The following is a 16,793-nucleotide window of genomic DNA, read 5'->3' on the forward strand; positions in this document are numbered from 1 at the left end:
AACGGGTTGTATTAAACTATATTTTTATATTTGACATCAATTAACTGCTTGACTTAAAGGCAAATAAAAATACCAACATTTGTATTAGGTAGGTACTGTCTGATCTGTAAGCATTTACAATAATTATTTTATTAACAGATCTAATACTTAGGTTGTTTCAATTAAACGGGGTAAAATAATGTTCTCTGACTGATAAAATACTGATCTATTGCTGCATTCAAGGTTTGTGGCGATTGAGTACAAGTTTCGAATAAAATAAAAAAGCAGTATAAGTGTTAAATGTTTTATTCTTCAATTACAAGTAATATATTGTCTAAGAATGATGCTGGCGGCGATATATTGTCTTGGTGTCTAGCCCAACCCAAATACCATATTATGGCCATAACGTGGCAACAGCATCCCACTGTTCTGTTACCCACGAGACAGTTGCAACAGTAACCTAATATTGCATCTAAGCAATTACTAATCGAGGGCTGAGTGTCAATTAAAATATACGTAAAATATTTACGCCGACCAACATGGCGCGACTGGATTCGACCCCTTAATAAATAAGGTCTATTTCCTCCAACGGCCGCAACCATTTCTTCAGAGTGTTCCAGCTCAGGACATATTTCAATTTCATACAAGCCATTTTGTCGAACATGTTCGCCATAATATGATCGTGCTTGTTTTACCTGATATGGGCCCAATGCGAAAATAATCAATTCTGAGTAACTAAATACGGGAAATATATTTAATTGAGGAAACCTGCCGTCTATGCGTCTAAACATAACCGATCGCCTGTTTAAATTATAATTTGTTACAAATTCTGCTAAGTAATTAGGAGTATGTTGATACCTCAAGGCTCTTTCTATAATAAGAGAAGCATCTGGCCGATCTTGAAGCGTGGGGTGAAATCTGTTAATTAATGAAGCTGCAATTTTAAAATCACTCATTAAATGTGCATGAGCTCTATTAAAAAATCCTGGCGAAATAATTTAAAGTCCCTTTTAAATCGTCCGTTGACTACTTCCACTACCCATCGACATAATGTCACTAATCGACTTTTGTTTGCCTGAATAGTTGTTAGTTGTCGTTCTCCCTCATTTAACGACTCAGGCTTCTGCACATTATAATTACAGGCCTCCAACAGTGGGATCGCATCTCTGAATCCTCGGTCGAGTATAAATACATCTCCCTCTCTGTAAAATGATCGCATGGGTCCAGATTCATCAGTAAATAAATCTTTCATTATTTCTGCATCGGTTTGAGTGGCAGCATAAGGGCCGATCACATCAATAATGTGCCCGTCTGTACACACACAAAGAAATGGTTTAACGAGGTTCACATATTTGTGTAAACTATAAGTTTCCTTTTGATAGAAATAATTGGAACTCTTTTCAATATATATGTAAGTGCCATCACATATTGTGATTGCAGGTCTGGTTTGATCAGAGCCATTTGGATTGCCAAACAAAGCATTTGGAATACTCAGATTTCTTCTTATGACATCTTCTCTATTAAGATGCTGCAATCCAATATGTAATGGTACAAAATGTTCCATAAAACATAAGCGTACAATGTTCATGTGCCTCTCCATAGTTGATCGAGGTATATTAAATAATGAAGACAATCTCTTGTTACTGTCCCCTGTCCTCATTTTAATTAAAAAGATAGCCAAAGCAGATTTTGGTGATGGTACCTGATTAGCTAAAGGTAACTCATTAAATAAAATAATGAATTCAGACACTTCCAGTCCAGTCCAATAATGGCATATGTGGTTGGGCATTTCTTCAACACATTCAAAATTAAATGTGACAGTTTTTTGTTTTGCCATATTAACTAAATCTTCTATTTGATTTATACTAAAACTTGATATTGAAGATGATTGTTCTGGTAATTCACGCCAAGTATTAGAATACAAATGGTGATGGCAAACACGTGAATACCGGGGCACATAATAGTTGTAATCTACAATTAACATATTTTTAATAAATGTTGGTATTAAATGCATAGGTACATAACCGCAGTAGGAATAAATGCAGTGTCTTGATGTACTAGCAGCTCTCTTGTAATGAGGTAAATTGACCATTCCAACTGATCTCTGGCCCAGCTGAGAGGCAGAAGCAGGTGCAGGTGCCGGGACAGGGGCAGGTGCCGGAGCAGGGGCAGGTGCTGGAGCAGGAGCAGGTACAGGTGGCAATTGTGGTATAGCCATTTCTCGTTGAGAATCTTGTTCAAATTGTCGGCTAGCTCGCCGCCAACAATTATGACAAACAGCATAGCTATCTCTTCCATTCTGAAAATATTTATGATTGTTAAAAATAAAGCAGTGTTAAAAAATATAAAATACACAATCTCTTGATTTACTAAGTTGAATAAACAATATAATGCAAATTAAGAGAGCTCTGACATTTATCATACTTGAATATATTAAAAAAATGCATAAAATGATTGTCATTGTAAAAACTATTACCACTGATATAGTTATAAGGATTATTTTCCAAATTGTTATAATTATGTGTCATTACCATTAATCATATTCAATGTAAGTAGTACTTAATAGGTGTTTAAGGATTTAGATAAATACCTGTACTGATCTAATCCATGGAAAAAAATCATATAATGGTCCATTTTCTTCGAGAGAATGAAGTCTAGCTTCATTCAAAGAACAGCCACAGCCAGCACAGATATTAGTATGACCTAATATTCTAGGTGTGTTTACATCAGCATTTTGTAAGAATACATAACATGCATGACATATTACATCTTCCATAGGGAGCTGAAAACAAAACAGTGGGTGTTAGTAGGTCTCACATACCATAAGAAATGATTAACTAAGAAAACAAAAAAAAATATTTTACACGTCCACGATAAGAGTTGAAGTTCGACTGTATTAAGTAATATATTTTTCTCGCAGTCACGTTTCAAGTTATCGTGCATGCATACTCTATACAAGGTATAGTTTTGAAGTTGCACGATATTTCAGAAGGTAATTATGTTAGTTATTCTGAAAATCAGTTAAAATTAGAAAAATAAAATAACAAGTATTATAAAGTATTATTGATTTTTGACGAAGTATCGTATTTTTACATAATTATTTATGAGTTTTATTACAATCTTCTGATATATTGTAGTTTCAAAACTACACCGTGTATAACCGTCCTGCAGATTCTGAATGTATATAATAATGATACTTACATATTCAATTCTCAGCCAAATAGACAAGATAATTAGCAACTCTTGAGGCAAAGTTGTAACAACATGCCTCTGTATGCGTTGAACGCGTAACCCACAGTTCAAGCAACGCAACATTTTGTGTCACAAACGAAAAGTCCAAATCACAAAACACAACGAAGTCCGTATAAGAAAAGCCGAAGTCACTGAATAAAACGACACTATCAATATCCATAAAACGTAGCTGAAGTAGATTTTAAATTGAACGGAAAAAGCACAATCGGAGTAAACGTAAACACAGCAGCAGATGCAGAGTGAATGAATGAATCAGTGTTGCCAGTCTTAAAAGATGTTAAAAAAAATATCGTTTCATATTTTTTACTAGTAAGATAATTTACATGCGGTTACTTATTATGAAGTTAATCTTACCGATAGTATCATTAATATACAAATAAAACAGCAACACTATAATACTAGTTTATCATTATTCAAAATAATTTGTAAAAACACAACGAGTGAATAAACCGGCCAAAAGACATGATTCCAGACCGTGATAAATGCAAAAAGCATGAATGAAACATTATTCTGTCAAAAGCCCCGATCGGTGGTCAACAAAAAGTCGTATTTTTTTTATTTTTTATCCAGTGCTTCTTAGGACTTAAAATTAACAATTTAATTCAAATTTTTATTTATTACCTCAATCTTGTAATTTACTTTATCTGGGCGTTTCTGGGGCAAAAATGGGCATGGTCCTTTGTATTTCTGTTACAATAGACCCAATCATTATGATTTTTGGGATAGCGAAAGTTATTTCAAAGCCTTATTATCCTGTATTCAAAAACATAACCCGTCTCAACTTTACGTCCCTAACTTACAGTACGACCATACCTGTAAATTACTACCTAATGAACAACAACGCATCTCAGCATATTTAGCAGAAACCTATAACTGTGAGATTTACATTTGCGAAAATCGTGTCAAATATCCCAAATCAGATGAGATCCCTAATATACTAAAAATGTATCATGATGAACCATTATCAGGACACCGCGGGGTGGTCGAAACACAGAAAAATCCGCAATGAATTTTACTGGAAGGGAATGACTAACGACATTAAAAATTACATTGACTCATGCCTCGTATGTCAAAGAAATAAAATTCAAAGAAAGACTTTCCAAGCCCCAATGGTCATAACATCCCAATCGACTGAACCTTTTGAACGAGTATCAATCGACTTAGTCTCTTATTCAGAAATTAGCGATAATAATAATAGATATGTCTTAACGTTACAAGACGACCTAACTCGCTATGTTCAAGCGTATCCAATACCCGACAAAGAAGCACTAACTATAGCTAAACAACTACTTCATTTCTGTCAGCACTATGGTGTTCCTAAACGATTTCACTCAGATCAAGGTACAGAGTTTATGAATAATATTATGAAACATTTAACACGTTCAACGCGGAACGAGACCTTTTAGTTCTCGTTTGTGACGTTTTAGTATCGCGCAAGTGAAATTCTATGTCCATCTCATTTCGGCAAATGATATTTCTGTATGTTTCTTTACTGATAGAGTGAGACAAATATTTTTGTTCACATTAGGTACATTGGATGTAGTATTTTTATGAATGAAAACGTACGAGATCTAATAGGTCTCGTTGCGACCAAATAGTAAAATTTTGCATCTAGCGCGGAACGAGAACTAAAGGATCTCGTAGCGATCTCGTTCGAATCCTCACAAGAAAATAATTTAGTGTCGTGTCAACTTTCGATGTGTGCATATCAATTACGCTATAATCAGGATGACGAATCGCAAACGCTGTCGAAAAATTTTAGAACTTTCTTTTAGTTCTTCCGAAGAACCTAACGTAAAAAATGAAAATAATCAATCTCCAAAATCTTCAACTCTGTTACGAAAAGTGTTCAAACGTGTTCCTGGAGTGCGCAGTGAAAATATTTGTGTTAGCCCAAGTACTGGACATTCTTATCAAGAGCTTACTAATGTGTTAACATCACCACGCGTCCAAAATTGTACATCGTGCAGCACGGATCAAAATGTGGGTAATTCTAACTTATTTACATCTAACTTGCCAAGTATCAGCAAACAAGAGTCTTCGGAGTTTGTATCACCTTGCACAACAAATACGGACTATGATGGCATGGATTTACGAACTAAAAAGATAAAAATATTAGAGGAGATAATAATTCCACCACCAAAAACCAAGACTATTTCTATAGATACTTCAATGGACAATAATGATACTTTGCCATTAATGCCATTGACTGGGGGTAACTCTACATACGGTTCCCTCAGCAATATTTCGGTATCAAATATGCTTACCCTTGATGAGTCTTTTGATGAGCAAAAGATATCTGATTTACTTAATACACCAAAAAGCAATAATCGTATTTATAAAGAAAAACTTAGTTCACATTTGAATTTGGATGAGACACCAGAAAATCTACAATTAGATTTGTCTGCGCCAGGTCCTAGTCGAATACCTCTTGACATGGATAAAGCAATAAAAGCACACTGTACATCTACTTCTAACATTATTGTTAAAGATAACGAGAGAATTACTAGTACGAGTCTTAATAGCACCCACGAAAATGATCCAGTTATTGATTCTGATGATGACAGCAGTTATGCTCCTAGCGCTTCTTCTGAAAGTGAATCTGATATTAGTGTTATAACAACCGAAGATGAGTGTGATGGAGATAGTCACAATCAGTTGGACAACGGAACACCTCCAAACATTACAATACAGCGAGAAAATGTTGCAGAAGACTCTAATGGAGATGAATGGGTTGACATAGAGGACACGACTCCGGAATTCGAAGAATACCCACACGAATGTCAATACAATGTACCTGAAAATGTTAAAACACCGGATGAGATATTTAGACTGTTTCTAACAGATGAGATAGTTGACAAGATGGTCCTTGAGACTAATTTGTACGCGGAAAAATTTCTTACTAATCCAGACTTAAAGAAAAAATCTCGGTTCCGTTATTGGAAACCAATTAACCGAGATGAGTTGCTGAAGTTTCTAGGTGTTGCCTTAGTTATGGGTTTGAATAAAGTTCCTCACATCAATGATTACTGGTCCCAAAATATTATGTATCGTAACGAATATATCATAAAAGTTATGAGTAGAGATCGATTCACTGCAATTTTAAAATTTTGGCATTTTAGTAATGACACTATTGACAGGACAACTGATAAACTAAATAAAATACGTGATGTATATGAAATGCTTCTAGCTAACTTCAAGAAAGTTATTGTTCCGGGTAAAATCCTAGTGATTGATGAGACCATGGTGCCATGGCGCGGAAGACTACAATTCCGGCAATATATAAAGAATAAAACACATAAATACGGAGTAAAGCTTTACAAATTATGTACTGTTGACGGATTTACTTGCAATATGATTGTGTATACAGGAAAAGGACAGGATGGACGGGAAAAGGACCATGGAATGAAGACTGTTTTGAAATTGTTACAAAATTTGGACAACAACGGTAGGATTATTATAACAGACAACTTTTACAATAGCGTAGAACTTGCTGAAGAACTATTAAAGAGAAAAACTTTTTTGTGTGGAACTCTCAGAGCAAACAGAAAAGGTTTACCAAAATCTATTGTGGCAAAAAAGATAAAAAAGGGTGAAGTGATTGGAAAGATGAGAAGAACAGGTGTAAAAGTTATAAAGTGGGTGGACAAAAGGGCAGTCTTAATGATTACTTCATGCAAAAATCATGATGCAAAACTTATAACGAAAACAAGGTTTAGGAGATGCAGGGAGGAACATATAAGGAAGCCAGAATGCATATTTTTTTACAATGACAGCAAAAAGGGAATTGATTACAGCGACCAAATGTCGTCTTATTACAGCCCCTTGAAGAGGGGAAAGAACAGCTATAGTAAATGCATGGGTGGTATATAATAATAAGAAAAAAAAGAAGTTTATTGAAAGCATCATAACGAAATTCACAGGGGTTCCTTTTTTCCTGGAAAAAGATAATCCGGAAGTGACCACTGAACACAAATATATAGTGAATACCAAGAAGAGACGTTGTGTGATTTGCTATGAAAAGGCACGAAAAACAATGAATAGCAAGGAAGCGGATAAAAAGACAAAACAGGTAAAAGGTTTCTGTGTGAAGTGTGAAAAAACTATGTGTCTTCCATGTTTTAATGAAAAACATTGACATTTTTTGCACTGAATAGTTTATAAGTTTCTAATGCCTTACACTATAGTATTATAATAAATGATTAATTTTATCGATAATGTTGTTGGTCTTATTGTTTCTCATCACTATTTTTTTATCGATACTATGCAATATTTGCAAAACGAGATCTAAAAGTACTCGCATTTTCTTGCTATCTAGTGCAGAACGAGATCCAAAAGTTCTCGTCTTTCTATTTTGTAAATTATCCATTATTGTTTTCGACATAACTTGAGGCAGTGAAAACCTACTGAAAGGTCTGATCATCTCCTACCTACACATACAAAAAAATATAAAATTATTCAAATTTCATAAAACTATTGACTGAGTCGTACGAGAACTAATAGATCTCGTTGCGTCATATTAACTAGATGCATAAATGGGCTTCTGCGATGAACGTGTTAATCAAATTCTTTGGATCCAATCACAGTTTTAACACAGCCTATCATCCACAAACAAACGGTGCTCTCGAACGATTTCATGCAACATTACGTGATCATATACGTATGTATCGGAATCGACGCCAGAAAAACTGGGATTCAATAATTCCATTCGCAATTATGTGTCATAATACTTCCTGAAGTATTATGAAGGAGTGTATCCTGTGGAGCTATTCACTGGAATAGCTCCACAGGATACACTCCTCACGAACTTCTTTTCGGATTTAAACCTCGATCCTTCTGATCGGTAACTTTTCCGAACCGAACATAAAAACTTCTCGAACATAAATACTTTTTCTTTGCTGGCTGGCGACAGCATCAGAGTTTGAAAAATTGACGGCATCAGAGGGAGGATCGCGACCCGCACTTTCGCCCGAGCAGCTGTAAGCATTACATGCACGCGTCGCGCGCATCAAAATTATTCTTTTGTTTTTTCACATACCGTTTTGTAATCCGTTGTACATAAATAAACCAGTGCCTATTATATTTTTATATTATTATACAACCCAAGTATTCTCTCCCTAACACACCTTCTATTCAATGAAGCCAATCCCTGATTATTCTGCCTGTGACTATCTGAAAGATTTAAATGAACGTTTAAGAGTTTCTCGTGACACTGCCTTGCAAAATCTCGAAAAAATGAAAGAAAAAGCCAAGGAAAGATATGATAGTCAAATTAAAAATACTATCGAATACAAAATAGGTGATAAGGTTAAGACGCTAAATGGGATGGCCCCTACGACATAATACGTGTAGGTTTCAACAAAAACTACCTAATTAGAATAGCTGGCAAAAACCAACTAGTACATGCCAACCGAATAAGACCACTTCTTAATAATTTAGAATAAGAAATTAGCATAAGTATACATTAGTTTAGTTACTATTTCACTTAGAATTTATTCATTTATTTTTAGGGTCTCTCACTATACAATTACCTTAAATAATACTACATCCTTAATGCAAACCTTCCACGACCCAAATTATATTTACAGTTTTATTATTTTATTCTCTCATAAAAATAATTGTAGTCTTCATCGTTTACAAAATTTATATTCTTCTTAGAAATATTATTAAAAATAAACTCAATCGAATCTCTAATTCTAATTCGACTTTGCCTATTCCAGGGCAGCCCCAGGGATCGTTGCCAATAATAAATATATTTTCCAACCCCTTACCTCATTCGCTGGCATATTTTATACTGAGGAAGGTAAGATCTATATCTCTGAAGACTCTTGGAAACTAGTAATATATTGAGGTCTTAAGCCTCTCTTCCTATCCCACGAATCCCTACTACGATTAGCCAATAACTTTGACCAAATCTCCGGAAAATACAAAAAAAAAATCCTAGTGTTCAATCTACAAAATCATACATTAACCTTAATAAAATTAAAAACGGACTTTCCGAACATAATATGTATTTAGGGAAAAATTCGCGGTCCAAGAGAGAACTTCTAGATGGTTTTGGTTCTGTTTTGAAATGGTTAATTGGCACACCCGATGCCAAGGATGCACAGCGTTACGACGAATGCATAAACCAGATTGAAAAACGGGAATTAGACTTAACCCAATTAATGCAAAATCAAATACATTTTACCTCTTCTGCAATTAAGAATTTTAATGAAACCATATTCAAAATATCCTTTGACGAACAGATTATTAATGAAAACATTGATCGCCTTAATGATTATCTAAATAAAACTTCTTATTTTTGATATTAAAGTAAGTGAGGACATTACAACAATCTCTTTACAAATCCTAGAACTAGTTACAAGCCTAGAAAACGAAATCAATGACTGTCTGACTAGTATTTTATTTGTAAAATCTAATACTGTTCATCCATCAATTATAACCTTGAAGAGACTATATGAAGAGCTCTTATTATCTAACAAAGTTAGGAGAAATAAAAGTCTAGTCACTACGATATCTATTGACAATATTCGTACCTTATTAGATTCCGCCTATTTGTGATACGTTTATTCCAATCGTCTAGTATATATCTTGGAATTTCCTCTCGTTCAGAATGAACTCTTCACTCTATACCACCTATATTCCATCCCTATGAAGCACCCAATTCTTTCCATTCTACAATCCTCCCTGAGCACGTATATCTGGCCACGAACCCTGGTGGACAACATTATGTGTCTACGAGCTCGCTGGACACCTGCAAAACTTTCGCAACAAGAAGAAGCGTCTGTAAGAATCTCGTCGTGTACGATTCCGAAGCTCGTCCAACTTGCGAGATCCAAATCTTGTTTAGCAACTCAAAACAAATCCCGGAGACTTGCACTACGCCAACATTTCCCGCCGAAGTCCAAACATTCCAAACGTTGGATGTTAACAAATGGTTGTACGTCCTAGATCGTCAGATAAGTTCTATACTCCAATGCCACAACGAACTTTCAAACTTCAAATTGCAAGGAGCAGGAGTATTGACGTTGCCTCAAGGCTGCAAACTACATACAGGTTATAGTACCCTGGCGGCCTACCAAGAAGCGGAGGAAAATGTAACAATCCCCATAGTCATCCCAGATATCAGAACAGATGACTGCTATGAGAAAACCCAGAGCATGGACACCCCAAGATTGATTCCCATTACAATCAACGAAACACCGTTGGATTCACTCCGAAGTATACAACACCACCTGGACAGATACTCCGAGGAGTTGAAGTGGATGAGGAAAGCAACCGAGTCTCAATAAATGATTGAGACTCCAGACGTCCAAAGAAACCATTCCAGCTTCATGTGGGTCTACATTAGTATAGCTCTTCTAATTGTCACTTACTCCTTGTTGACGCACACACTCAACCACTTGCGGCGTGCGGGAGGGGGCCACCGGCGGCGACGCGCGCGGCGAGTGCCGTCCGCCCCGCGCGCCCCCGCACTCGCCAGTCCGCTGTGAGCCGCGACAACGACCCCGCGCTCGCGCTTACAATCTTATATTATATACTTTTAGCTCGTATCGTTCCGTATTGTAACAGTTCTTATTTTACATTATAACATATTATACAGTCCACCTTTATTATTTATTCCACCTGCTGAGCTATCGTCGCAACATATGGTCCTTCTCCCATCAACGTTTTATTCCACCTGCTGAGCTATCGTCGCAACACTCCTTGATTAAACTATGCAACATATGCTCAAACACAAGACGACGACGCATAAAGGCGGGTCCAGACATGTATCATTTGCCCGATCCGATCACCGTATCCGTATCGTCGACGCGTATCATGATCGCATATGTGGACGGGGAATGATACGCGTATCATGATACGCGATCTCGATACGCTGTTATGATACGGCCCGTCCCATGTCATGTCGGTTTTTGTCCGATCATCAAAGGTGATACAGATACGGACGTGGGTCAGTCTGGACGCGTCACTCGCGACGCTCGGTCGGTTGCACGTGCGCGTCATTTTTAGTCCTTGCCGTGAAGTAAAAACAATGAATTGGAACAATGAAAATGTTATTAAATTTATCGAGGCCTATAAAGAAAAGCAAGTATTATGGGACCCCAGCCACAAAAGCTATTACAACAGGAATCTGAAGCAGGAGGCCTGGGATGAACTCTCCGTCGAAATGGAGTGTCCAGTTGGCGAATTGAAGAAAAAGATGGATTATTTGTTGGCTGCCCTTCGCCGTGAAAAATCGAAAATCGCTAAAACCAGCACAACAGGAAAAGGTAAGTAGATACTGCTATATAGTGCGTGCAAAATCTATGCTGGTTTGTGAAGTTCGCACAAGTCGCCCGCCCTCTCCTCCCCGGTCGACGAACAGAGTGGCATTATTTTGCACGCACTCTACTCGTACCCGTTCATGAAAACTCAATTGATATTTTATAATTATTATTTTATTATTATTTTTCTTTATTTATCTTTAATCTTAGATTAAGTTTTTTACAATATGGATATAAAAGTAAAATACATATTAAATGAAATTACAAAACATAAACACATTATAAAAAAGATTTGAAGAAACATTTCCGTCAAATGTCTTTCGTGAGAGATCAAATTCAGCCTAGCCGAAGTGAATCTAATATCACTACTGAACTAACAAGTAACAGTGATGTAAACGACGATACGCAAGACTCTTTTAGAAGTGTCGCATCACCGTTATCGAGCATAGTATCTTCACCAGCACACTCTCCGGCTCCACCTTCAGTTGCATTAACTTCAAGTCGAGGAAAAAGGAAGAAGTCAGTTAATAGACTGCGCGCTGAATTCTTGGCAATAGAAAAACAGCGACTTTTACTACTTCAGAACAAAGAAAGTACACCCAGTATCACGCAAGAAGTACCAAAGTCAGATAATTATCATTATCTGATGAGCTTACTTCCACAACTGGAACAGTTTAAAGGGATTCAAAAGTTACGAGTCAGAAACAAAATAAATTCCATTATTATGGCCGAGCTGCAACAAGAAAGTTTGCCAGATCCATATATGACACAATATGGTTATCATAGTGCACCGCAAGATAATTTGAATAATTACTAATTCTTTTTTATTTCTAACATTGTTGATTCTTATTAAAAGTTTAACTATTCTACTTCTTTTATTCATTAATATACCTACATATAAATTACATTTTAAAATATATACTATATAAAAAAAGAAGAATATACATTTTAAAATATAAAAAATAGTAACCCATAGTAGTTTAATGAATATTATTAAAAGTTTTGTTTTCTTACCTCAAAGTCAACATAAGTTTCTGCTCAGGAGATATGGTTAACGGAATAAAGTTAGTTGCAGTTTTCGATAACTGTGTTTTTACAGCATTTAATATGTAATCAAAAGTTGTTATTGTCATTCGAGTGTAATCATAAAATTTATCTTCATGATTTCGCAGCCTTTCGTATAAGGTATAAAACTCTCCATGTCTAAATCGATCACTATTGATGTCGTGGCGACTGCTTTTAGAAAAAAAAGGTCCCACTTCAAATAAGCACTAGGTTCCAAATAATCTGACATTATTATTATTTTCAATACTGCTCGAGGTAGATACGTCTGGACCGCTCAATCGCCCCGCTGTAACTGTGTTCATCCATGAAAATGTGCGTTTCCGCTTAACCCGCCACCCGCTCCCGCTGCCCGCCCCGCTGCCACTGTAATTTCACACTTAAATATTATTTTATAAACACCCATATTTTCATTTAATCGGCCAGTAACAACTAAGTACTTTATTTTGGTAAATTACAGTACAGTGCAACCATAATATAACAAATATCAATTTAACGATTTTCTCGATTTAACAACAACAAACCTACTCCTCTTATACGCTCAAACCTAGTATGTTTTAAATAATAACACAAGATTTATTGTTTTGTTTCAGTCGGAAAACAGCAGTGACAACATCACGACAGCTACAGTTGATTGGGTGGTGAAAAAATATCTTCCCTTCTCATTTTTCGATGACGAAGCTACACAAGTATATTTTCGAAGTATTTGTCCTAATATGGTGTTTCCTAAAAGGTCTACACTTAGAAGGAAAGTCAAAGAGCGATTTGAAGAGCTCCAATTGAATCTCAAGGAACGACATCAACAATTATCATCTAAAATGTCTTTTATCATTGATGGGTGGACGTCAATTGCTGGTAGGAGTTACTACGGGGTTACTATTCATTATATAGACAACGAATGGAAGTATCAATCTATAGTTCTTGATTTTATACCATCACGCGGTCGACATACTGGGGAAGATATTGCAACGATTTTCCATGAATGTTTATTGGATTATGGCATAATTGATAAAATACAAGGTATCACGGTCGACAACGCAACTGCAAATACCAAATTTATGTATGAACTGGGCAAACAGCTGCCACACTTTGATTCAGACAATCAACTCACATTTTAATGTATTTTATTCCTTGGTGTACAAGATTTATGAAAGACCCATTACACTGTGAGTCTGACACTAACGCGCAAGATCAGCAGTACGAAGACTATGCAGACGAAACTGAGGATGAGGAAGATGAAGAATCTGCACCAAATATTGCTGACTCGCGTACATCTGTAACAAAGTTACGCAGTATTTCCAGTAAAATAAAAAGAAGTGAGATAGTGAAGAAGAAGTTTCAGTCTGCTTGTGAAGCAGCTGGCGTGCCATCAAATCTAAATGCCATTCTTGACTGTCCAACGAGATGGAATTCCACACATGATATGATTGGATTTGGTTTAAAAGTGAGAGCGGGCATTGATATATTGTGCAGTTCTGTCACCGAATTAAATGATTTTCAAATCACAGCTAATGAATGGCAGGTACTCGAAAATACATAAATTTCTAATAAACTTTAAACTTTTAAGTACAAAACTTGGTGGAGACAAATATGTTACATTACCGCTAGTCATTGTATCATTCAATCTCTTGCTAGATAAAATTGAATCCATGGTAAAACAGTTAGATGAGAAACCTAATCGATTTGAAGTGGATGAAAGGCTCATTCTAGCTTTCCAAGCAGCTCGAGACAAAATGCTTAAACATTACAAGAAGAGCAACTGGATTTATTGTTAACTAGATTGACCCAAGGCATAAGGCTCAGACTTTTGACCTGACAATGTGGGGGAAGCAACTTAAAACAGAAAGTCTGCGCAAGTTCAATGAACTTTATGAAGAATATAAAAGTCTACACTCACTGAACAAATCTCTGGAATTACCAGAAAAAGAAAATAAAGTATGTGATGAAGACGAAGACGTAATAGACTTTGATAAACTCTATGAATGTCCCTCGACGTCATCTGGATCTTGTCTTCAAGGCTTAGTGATAGACGAGTTGGAGGAGTATCTGAGAAAACCAAGAACTGCCAGCTCGGAAGACATTTTAGATTGGTGGAGGACGCATGAGACAGAGTATCCGATTTTATCGAAAATCGCCCGTGATTTTCTCTCAATACCTGCAACTTCAGTACCTGCTGAGAGGTTATTTTATTTAATTAGAAAACATAGAAATAGGTTAAGTGATGAGTCAGCCAGATGGTTACTTTGTATTAATTCTTGGTCAAAAAAATTGATATAAAGTATCATAACCTAATGATAAAGTCTGTTGATTTGTGTTGTATTTTATTTTTATTCAAATAAATGATAAATCGTAAAACTCTTTTATTAAATTTCTTATAAGTTGAGGGTTCAATCTCTTTCTAGACAGACAAGTATTGTTCTTTAAAATACAGTCAAGTTATAGTAATTAATTTGTTTTTTTACATGTTTTAGCAAATGTAAGCTTATAAATCATAAATGTTTATTAAGAAACAGTTACTTCCATGGAAAACGACATATAGGTCAGTTGATTTTTCGAATTTCTTATCAAATCTTCAGTTATTTATTAATCTGCTTGATCTTTACTATGGCTATGTTAATTCAAGCTCACAATGTCCAATTCTAATACGTTTTTCTAAGATTTAAAGTAAACTTTAATAAATAGTAGGTAATAGACTAATAGGTAACTGCAAGACTTGCAAGACTCTTGCTGCAAGACCAAGACCAAGACCAAGACTGGGAGCGCAAGACCAAGACCAGGTGTATTGGCGCAAGACCAAGACTGGCTAAGTCTCGTCTTGTTCTTACATTTGAGCAAAACTAACTGGGACCAGTGTTTTTGTCACAGCGACTCTATGGAGCACGTTATCTGGAACTAATTACACATGTGGACAACTTTTTAGATACGTTGTCGCTGGCAGACTACCGGAATACATGGTTCCAGAACAATGGTGCCTTAAGAATGCTGTGGCAAGGTCACTTCTCCGTTACAAGCAGTCTTGGTGGTCACGGAATCAAAAGATCTCGATAGCTTGGCCGTCGTGGCAGATAATGTATTTAAGACCACGCGCGCAGCACATGTGAACGAAGTAAGCCAACAGCAGCCAAGCACTTTCAAGGAAACAGACCTCATCATGGCTGAAATAGCCAAACTTATTCTAAAGGTGGAGCAATTAGAAAGGTCGAACGCTAGATCGAGACCGCAGCAACGGAATTGGAACCGTTTGAGATCAGCATCCAGAACCGGTAGCCGAGCACGATCTGCGTCGCGAAGGACTCCTGAGAGCCCTGACTGGTTGTGTTTTTATCACTATCGGTTCAGAACAAAGGCAAAGAGATGCAATAAGCCCTGTTCCTGGAAATCGTCCCCGAAAAACTAGCTCAGGTACCAACTGCGGCGGAGGTTGTACCATCGTACCTTGTCACCGCCTCCGAATCACAGTAGCTTATGTTTTTTAATGGACACCGTTGCTAATATTTCAGTGCTACCCAGTAAGTTGGTGTTAAAAAACAATAAAAATAGTGAGTGTCAAGACCTATTTGCCACCAACGGAACTAAAATAAAGACTTATGGTGTCAAAAGTTTAGTGTTAGATCTAGATTTACGTCGCGCATTATGGTGGACATTTGTGATAGCCCACGTGAATCAGCCTATTTTAGGTGCCGATTTTTTAACGAACTTTAAGCTTTTAATGGATATAAGTGCCCGTACATTAATTGACGAAGTCACAAAATTAAAAGTTGTAGCTTCCGTTGTAAGCAGTAATGAGTCGTTGATCAAAACCGTTGATGTAAGTCACCCTTATCATGATTTGCTCGCTGAATTCCCCGATATTACTAAACCTGTTTCGTTTAAGGAGCCACCGAAACATTCCGTATTGCATTACAAAGAAACCAGCGGCCCGCCGTTTGCACGATGCAAACCGTTGCCGCCTCATCGCTCCGCTAAGGTAAGGGAAGAATTTAGATCAATGCAGGAATTGGGAATTTACAAACGGGTCATTCTACAGAGACAGTAAAATTTTGTTCGCGTAAAATATGTCCTAGCTCCTCAGGTTTTATTTCTTTCCAATAATTATTTTATTAACTTTGTATCATTATTTAACAGTTTACATAGGAATCCTATTATTTTTTTTATTACATTTTTATTTTTTGTGGTACAGTACGTGATTCCTCACGTCCTGTCGAATGTTCATAACGCAGGTTACAGGAT

The 16,793-nt window shown here is 36.4% G+C and overlaps 1 protein-coding gene across 1 annotated transcript; it reads right to left on the minus strand.

The window, feature by feature from the left end:
- Nucleotides 1-269: 269 nt before the first annotated feature.
- On the minus strand, nt 270-3,420 carry LOC118281506 (uncharacterized). Its single transcript, XM_035602084.2, has 3 exons — nt 3,181-3,420; nt 2,570-2,761; nt 270-2,278 (listed from the first exon to the last, which is right to left on the minus strand). Exons 1-3 carry the CDS (start codon nt 3,292-3,294, stop codon nt 935-937), a joined length of 1,650 nt encoding a protein of 549 aa, XP_035457977.2. The 5' UTR covers nt 3,295-3,420; the 3' UTR covers nt 270-934.
- Between the last annotated feature and the right edge of the window lie 13,373 nt (nt 3,421-16,793).

The sequence above is a fragment of the Spodoptera frugiperda genome, chromosome 9, assembly GCF_023101765.2.
Source record: "Spodoptera frugiperda isolate SF20-4 chromosome 9, AGI-APGP_CSIRO_Sfru_2.0, whole genome shotgun sequence".
Lineage (NCBI taxonomy): Eukaryota > Metazoa > Arthropoda > Insecta > Lepidoptera > Noctuidae > Spodoptera > Spodoptera frugiperda.